Source organism: Sminthopsis crassicaudata, chromosome 1 (genome assembly GCF_048593235.1).
Source record: "Sminthopsis crassicaudata isolate SCR6 chromosome 1, ASM4859323v1, whole genome shotgun sequence".
Classification (NCBI taxonomy): Eukaryota; Metazoa; Chordata; class Mammalia; order Dasyuromorphia; family Dasyuridae; genus Sminthopsis; species Sminthopsis crassicaudata.
In genome coordinates, this window is record NC_133617.1 from 627410172 (window position 1) to 627418377 (window position 8206).

The 8206-nt window shown below is 42.3% G+C and overlaps 1 protein-coding gene across 1 annotated transcript; it reads right to left on the reverse strand.

Annotated features, from left to right (window-relative positions):
* Positions 1–8: 8 nt before the first annotated feature.
* Positions 9–4665, reverse strand: KCTD13 (potassium channel tetramerization domain containing 13). The gene is made up of 6 exons (XM_074301422.1): positions 4246–4665; positions 2842–3011; positions 1720–1809; positions 1583–1635; positions 1192–1387; positions 9–886 (listed from the first exon to the last, which is right to left on the reverse strand). The coding sequence occupies exons 1-6, from the start codon at positions 4520–4522 to the stop codon at positions 650–652; spliced, it is 1023 nt and encodes a 340-aa protein (XP_074157523.1). The 5' UTR covers positions 4523–4665; the 3' UTR covers positions 9–649.
* Between the last annotated feature and the right edge of the window lie 3541 nt (positions 4666–8206).

Below are 8206 nucleotides of genomic sequence, written 5' to 3' on the forward strand. Positions count from 1 at the left end.
ACCAAGTCTATCCTTGCAATTTAACTTTATTTCAATAATTTAATAGAAAATTAAAATAAATAATAAGAAATAAGTAGGTGGGGAGGCCAGGTTGGAAAGACCACAGGCCACTTCAGTACCAATTCAAGAAGGAACAAGGGCCAGGAATAGGATTGTAGGTGAATTGGTTGTAAAACGTAAAGGAGTAAAGAAGTAGGTTTGGAATGTAGCAGATGGTTAAGGTCATGAGAAAAACTTTGGCACATAATACATACTAAAAAGAAGTGAAAAAATAGAACCAAAAATCTGAAACGTACTTATGATGGATGCAAAGACAGTGGAATGTAAGAACTGGAGATAGGGAGAAGGTAGAGTGAGTGGGATAAAATATCTGAGTAGTTTGGAGAGGGTGAATCTAACAAAGGTGACATTTTGGGAAGCACTGTATTATATGCCTTGGAATGTACCATGTTGTTGATGGTCTTGGAGTAATAAGGAGGATAAAAGGGGCTAAATGTACCGTATCATAAATCTGAAATAGAGTGGAGAAAGGAAACCCACGACTTGACCAGCAAAGCCGGGGCAGAAGTCATGGGAAAGGAGAGAGTGGAAGCATTATGATGGTGGTAATAGAGAAGAGAACAAATTTGAGGACAGGGCAGGTGAAAGGTCAATCCTTGAAGACAGCCTGCTGGCCATGGGGTCGTTCATCATGAGTGATATGTCGTCTGACGTGGATCCTTCGGACTCGATGCTCTCGTCCATCTTCATCTTCTCCCCGCCCAGCCCCACCTCCTCCAGCAGCACCCCCAGTGGCTTCTAGGAGAGCAGGGTCAGGCCCCCGGGGTGTCTCATAGATCAAAATATTCAATGTTTCTTCAAAGATCCTTGCCTCTGGGAATTCTACCTGTAAGAAGACAGATGCCAAGGTTGGCAACCACTTGTCCCATATTTGAGCAGTTTTGGTCTCATCAAAAGTAGGGAAGGGAAAGGTAAGAAGAAAAAGAAATTAGAAAGAAAAGGAAGGAAAGAGGAGAGGGAGGAAGATGTGGGAGGAGAGAGCGGAAAGGAGAAGAGAGAGACCACCTTATTTTCAATAGACCCAGTTTCTTCCTCCCATAAGCATACAAATACCCCTTCCATTGCTTCCTTAACAGCTAATAATGCTAAAGTGGACCTCTCCCATCTTCAACTCCCAGGATCATCTCTGACCTTGGTCTGCTTCTTCTCAGTGGCATAGACAATGGAGGTACAGCAGACTTCGGCAATCTTTCGGCCCTGTCCATAAAAAGACCAGCAGCAGATCTCATCACCTAGCACATCTTTGAGAAAGAGCAACCGCCCGTGGAAGCGCAATGCCAGCTTGTCGAACAGCTCAATGTTCTTTAGTAGGTTGTCATCCGACGTGCTAGGGGATTAGAAAGGTGGGTAGCAAAAGACAGTCAAATTCTAGCACCAAAACCAACTGACCAAGTTAGAATTATGGTTTTTGGGAATGGATTTAGAAAGGAGACAGGAACTTGGGGAATAAGTCTATAGCCTGTTAAGGAAGAGAACAGGGTGGAGAACTGAAGGGCTGGGTCAATCCAGGGCTCCCCCTTACCTGGTGTAGGAATATTTGTTGTTACTTCGATTGTGCAGCAGTTTCACCACTGGCTGAGGGAGAGAAAGAAAGGATAGAAGAAAAGGATCAGACTGAGTTCAGAAAAACCAGTCCTTCTCAACCTGCTGATGTCTCACCTTAGAGGTGCTAGCCAGAAGCTGCTGTTCCTCCCGTGGAGATGTCACCATGGGGATAAGGCAGAGTGGAGAAAGACTCTCACTCTTTTGCTGAGAAAGAGAAAAGAGGTTAGTTATTGCTTGACAGGAAAGAGGAAGTGGGAAGAATGGTGAGAACTGGGGCTTAAGAATCAAGTAAGAAATTCAGCCATCTCTACTTCTCTTTTCACTATCACTCATGGCTACAACACTTTTCAGAGCCCCACAACTATCAGGAAACACAACAGCAGAGAAGAGGCTCTTGTTAAATAAGAGCAGGAAAACAAAATAATACAATAGAAAGGACACTGGGGTATAATTCTTTTTCTGCCACTTGCTTTGAATGAACTAGCGCAAGGCACTTTACCTACCTCTTAGTATATTTCCTAATCTGTGAAAGGAGGAAAATAATGAGCTTGACTATTTTTTGTGTTACATATACATTTTTGGACATGCTATAAAAATAGAATATGTCTCAAACTTAGTGCCATTTTAAATGTTTTAAAACAGCACTGAGACACCCAAAGCAATCGGCATGCCAGAAAAGACAAGATACTGGGAGTCAGTAGACCAGAGTTCATGTTCTGGTTCTGACCTTAGATGTATCATAAAGAGCAAAACCATTTTACTTTTCTGAGCCTCAGTTTCCTCAATTTTTACACTTCATAGAATTTGGGGAGGGGGAGTAGTGATGTTTTATAGCCCTTAAAAATATTTTATAAGTGTGAATTATTCTTGCTGGAACTAGACAAAATATTAGAACCAGTTCCATTTATTCATTTCATAAGAAATAGATCCAGAGAGATTAAAAAGCTAGCTAATGTGGACATGGAGCCTGAATGAGAACACAGTGTTCCTAAAAGAAAAGCCCACAAGGCCCCAGGCTCCCTTACTCACATGTCACTCCCTGCAGTTTATTCTCTTACATCAATTGTACCCATGCCATTTTGGTTACTACTTCAGATAATGTGAGATAAAAAGCAAATGAGGGATAAAATAGTGTGGGAGAAATAGGCTCACAAAACACAAAAGTGTTTTTTCTGTGCCCCTCAAGAAGTCAACAAACAGATACAGAGAAAAAGGTAGAAAAACATGTGGTCTTACCTGTAGAGCTAACTGGCAGTCTTCAGCTAGTCCCTGAACCAAGTAGTAACGTGCCTCACCCAACAGCTCACCCAGCTCCCGAGGGCCCTCTGGAAGAGGAACTGACCCATCCCGAAGGTAGTTCAGGATTGTCCCAAAATGACGTCCACTCCTGTCAATCAGCACCCAACCTGAATGGGAGGAGGAAGCACAAAGAGGAAGGGAGAAATGTTCAATTCTCCCGATGTTTTTTAATTATTACCATGTCTAACAAATAAAAATCCCCTCCCTAAAAAAGAACTACCCTTTCTCTAGAGGGCATATATCATTGTCTTTAGACCATTAATACTTGGAGAAAAGACTTGTTAAGTTTTTGGTAATAATGATCATACTATACCCAACTCCATAAACCTCACTTTTTGATGTAGGTTGGTATCTAACCTAAAAAGTTAAAATATTCAGGCTATCCTTTCTCTGTCCTGTTACCAGAGGTAGCCACTAACTTAGCTTCCTATTTCATCAAGACTTTGTGACTACAAAATTACCCAAACTTCCCAGCTTTTAATATGCTCCTTCAATGTGTATCCTCCCCTTTTCCCTCTGGTGGGATCAGGTGCACAGCAAAGCCTACCACCCCCACTTCCCAAGTCACTGGCTTCTATAGGAACAAAAGCATAATCCTGTCCCTTGGCAACATATGGAACAGCTGCTTTTATTCTTTATTCAATACTAATTTTCCCCTCCTCCAACTCCAACCCCCAACAAATACATCTTCCAGCAGCTGCTTTTTCTTTCATTCTGGATGTGAAGGGTTCAGCCTGCCCCATGAGAAAAGCAGGCGTTGCCAATGGTTCCAAACCATCCTGAGTTTGGACCAAATATGCCTTTAATTTTGTATTCCTCCCAGAGGGGAAATACTACACAGTGAGCCATCTGTCTCTCCGGTAGAAAAATTCCCCTATCTGGCCCCAAAAGGCAGCGCTTTCCTAGAGGACAATTTCGTAAAGGTCCAGCGTCATTACTCGGAGAAAGGCTTGGGCAATTTTTAAAATGACGACAATGGTGTGGATTTCTCCAAAGGAAGGCCTCGCCTTGATACGGCAAACTCTGAGGACCTTTTCCATTTGTTATTTCGGACAGTGCTGAGGCTCGCCCCTAATCTCTATTCATCTAGTCAGTAGATATTTAAAAGACTAGAAGTTTTAGGGAAAGATCACTCTGAGGCTGGACGCTGTACAAATGAGGAAACTGAGGCTCCGGGCTAAGTGACTTCCTCCCGTCACACCAGGTAGCTGCGGAGGCCCCAGCTCTGGTGGCCGCCACCACAAGCCGCTTTTTGGAGAGCATCTCTCACGGGCGGGGGCGGGGCAGCCACACAAGATGCCTAGTCTCTGTCCCGAGCGCCCCGGCCCCAAGCCCGGCTACCTTCGGAGTCTGTGAGCACCTCCATGCGGCCACTGAACATAGCTTTGAGCATGGTATCCTGCTTGGTCAGGGTCTGCAGCGTGGTGTAGTGCAGCGAGCCCCCCACGTTCAGCTTCACGTACTTGCTACTCGGACTCAGCGGCTTGAGGTCATAGGCAGCGCCCCCGCCCGCGGCACCGGGGGTGGGAGGCGTGGACGGCAGCGCCGGGCCCGGGGGTTCAGGACCCCCGGGAGAGGGGGCGGCCGGGGACCCCGCGCCCGTGGCCTCGGCTGACATGCTGGCCGCTCCCGCTGGAGACAGCGGCGGCGGCCGCGGAGGCAGCAGCAAAATCACCCCCGCCCAGGCCCCAAGCCACCCCCCCTACCGAGACTCCAGTCCTAGCAGCAACCTCTGACCCCGGCCCTCAGACCCCGCCCCTCTCCGCGAGCCCTTCCAATCCCCCACCCCGCCTCCCCCCCGCCCCCACCCCCTCCCTCCCGCCCACCCCGCTATCCCCCCGCCCCAACTCGGCTCTATTCAGCTCCCGGACCCCTTTGCTGCCCCATCTCGACAACGCTGCCCGGAAGTTAGGTGCAGACTCAATCCACGCAAACGCACTGCGACTTCCTCAGGAGGGGAGGAGGAAGCAGAGAGGGAGGCATGCGCACTGGCGCCGGGAGCGGTTTGGTTCTCGAGCGCCCCCTGAGGCCCTCGGCAGAGCCCTGAGTGGCGGAGGTTGCGTCGGGGCACGCGGGGATGGTGGGGGAGGGTCTGGTACGCTTCATCTCCGCTTTCTCTAAGAACGCAATGTAGCGATGCCCTGCTGAACACAAAACGCAGCAAATAACTTCGCTGTATCCCAAGGCACATTTTTCATAAAAAAAAACCCTATTAAAATAAATTTCTATCTTGTATTTTATTCAAATAAAAATATTGTTCATTTTTTTCCTTTTTCTTGTTTTTTTTCTATAGTGATTGTTCCCTTTTTTTCTGATTTTTCTTTCCCAACATGATTCATAAAGAATTTTTAAAAATTTTTAACACATATATGTAACCAGAAAAATAAAGAAAAAATAAAAATAAATACCATGTTTTATAACAAATTAATATAAAAACAAAATATAAGGTAACAGATTGAGATACTTGTTTATTGATTAAACTTTCCAAATTTCATATTTATGATTTTTTAAATAAGCATAATAATATTATTCATACGAGGATAGGCTTATTTTAGGTGCAGTTTTCCAATACTATATGTCATTGAGTTAATGGCTGCTATTAACCAAGACGGCAACCTTGTTGTTACAATAACCACATCAGAAAAACCTCTCATAGAAATAAGATGTTAAGCACCAGTAATTTTTGAAAAAAAAAAAAAGTTTCCTATGCCCAAAAAGTTGTAAAACTGTGCATACCCTTTGATCCGGCAGTGTTGCTACTGGGCTTATATCCTGAAGAGATACTAAAGAAGGGAAAGGAACCTGTATGTGCCAAAATGTTTGTAGTGGCCAGAAACTGGAAGCTGAGTGGATGGCCATCAACTGGAGAATAGCTGAATAAATTGTGCTATATTAATATTATGGAATATTATTGTTCTGTAAGAAATGACCAACAGGATGATTTCAGAAAGGCCTGGAGAGACTTAGATGAACTGATGCTAAGTGAAACGAGCAGGACCAGGAGATCATTACACAGCAACTAGATTAAATGATGATCAATTCTGAAGGACGAGGCTCTTTCCAACAATGAGATGATTCAGGCCAGTTCCAGTGATCTTGTGATAAAGAGAGCCATCCATACCCAGAGAGAGGCCTGTGGGGACTGTGTGGTTCACAACATAGCATTCTCACTCTTTTTATTGTTGTTTACTTGCATTTTATTGTGTTTCTCTTTTTTTTTTTCCCCAGGTTTGATTTGATTTTTCTTGTGCAGCAAGATAATTGTATAAATAATTGTATATTCATAATGTATGCATATGTTGGATTTAACATATATTTCTACAATGTTAACAAAAATTGGACTACATGCCATCTAGGAGAGGGGGTGAGGGAAGAGGGGGGAAATTGGAACACAAGGTTTTGCAAGGGTAGCGTGGAAGAATTGTCCATACATGTTTTGAAAAATAAAAAGCTTTAATAAATTTAAAAAAAAATAGTGGAAAAAAGTTTCCTTTTTGTCTAATACACAGAATCCTTTATTCACTCATACCCAAATATTTAAAAGCTTTCAGTTTCAAACATTTATGAAAGTTGGACTTCAAAGTGCCCAATGATTTTAACTACTTCTTCCCGCCTCTCCTGAGAGAGTTGTTGCCCCATAGTTTGGAAAAATGCAATAAAGGACCACAGCTTTATCCTTTTGTCCTGAGCCCCACTTCTACTCCTTTTAGCCATAGTTAATATTGTTTCTAAATAATATGTATTTCTATAAAGCAATCTTTCAACTGAGATTGGAGAGAAAGAAAGGATTGGGGGAGAGGGGAGAGTAGGAAGGGTAATTTTTAAACTATTAACTTAAAACACCCTAAAGAATCTTTCTATACACAGAGCAGAACACAAAATGATTCTGTATGAAATGATGAATCTATTTCATGTTGACTACTTTTTAAAAATACATATATATATAATAAATTCTAAACATTACTTTCAAAATTTTCCTGTTTTTCTGTGTTTCCTTCTGAACTTCCTTCTGTGCTCTCTATTTTCTCAATAATGTTTCAATTGCTGATAAGTGGTCAAAGGATGTGAACAATTTCCAGATAAAGAAATTAAAGTCATTTCTAGTTATATGGAAAAATGATCTGAGTCACTATTTATTAAAGAAATACAAATTAAGACAATTGCAAGGTACCACTTCATACCTCTTATAATGTATAAGATGACAGGAAAAGATAATGATATATGTTGGAGAGGGGGTGGGAAAACTGAGAATATACTGTTGATGGAGTTGTAAACTTATCTAACCATTTTGGAGAGCAATTTAGAACTATGCTCAAAGGGCTATAAAACCATGCATACTCTTTGAAACAGCAGAGTCTCTACTCAGTTTGTATCTCAAAGAGATAGAAGAAGAAGAAGAAGAAGAAGAAGAAGAAGAAGAAGAAGAAGAAGAAGAAGAAGGAGGAGGAGGAGGAGGAGGAGGAGGAGGAGGAGGAGGAGGAGGAGGAGGAGGAGGAGGAGGAGGAGGAGGAGGAGGAGGAGGAGGAGGAGGAGGAGGAGGAGGAGGAGGAGGAGGAGGAGGAGGAGGAGGAGGAGGAGGAGGAGGAGGAGGAGGAGAAGATACATATTTTAAAAAAAAAAAAAAAAGGATTGTTGCAGCCCTTTTTGTAGGAGCAAAGAACTGGAAATTGAGTAGATGTCTATCAGTTGGGGAATGATTGATTAAGCTATGGTATATAAAAATAATAGAATGTTATTGTTCTATAAGAAATGATGAGCAGGGTAATTTTAGAAAAGCCTGGAAAGACTTAGATGAACAGATGTAAGTGAAATGAGTAGAACCAAGAGAATATTGTACACAGCAACAAGATTATATGATGATCAACTATGGTGAACTTACCTTCTTTTTCCCTAATAAATTATTTATTTTATTGTATATTACTTTATAATCATATTGGGAGAAAAGAATCAGAGCAAAAGGGAAAAATTATGGGAGATATTTTTAAAAACTGAACATAGTATGCGTTGATTTATATTTTGCTTCCATAGTTCTTTTTCAGGAGGTAGATAGCATTTTCTGTTCAATGTCTATTGGGATTGCTTTAGATCATTGAGCCACTGAGAAAAACCAAGCCTTTCATAGTGACCATCGCATATTCTTGCTGTTATTGTGTACAATGTATTCCTGGTTCTGCTTGTTTCACTCAGCATCAGTTCATGTAAGTCTTTCCAGGCCTCTCTAAAATGAGTTTGTTCATCATTTTTATAGAACAATAATATTCCATTGTCTTCATAGACCACAATTTGTTCAGCCATTCCCAAA

Bases quoted from the DNA above. Each gene is read 5' to 3' on its own strand.
- KCTD13 (XM_074301422.1), bottom strand. From the start codon at position 4,522: ATGTCAGCCGAGGCCACGGGCGCGGGGTCCCCGGCCGCCCCCTCTCCC. The intron at 3,012-4,245 runs GTAGCCGGGCTT...CCTCCCATTCAG, and splicing joins GGTGCTCACAGACTCCGAAG to GTTGGGTGCTGATTGACAGG. The intron at 1,636-1,719 runs GTGAGACATCAG...TCTCTCCCTCAG, and splicing joins TTCTGGCTAGCACCTCTAAG to CCAGTGGTGAAACTGCTGCA.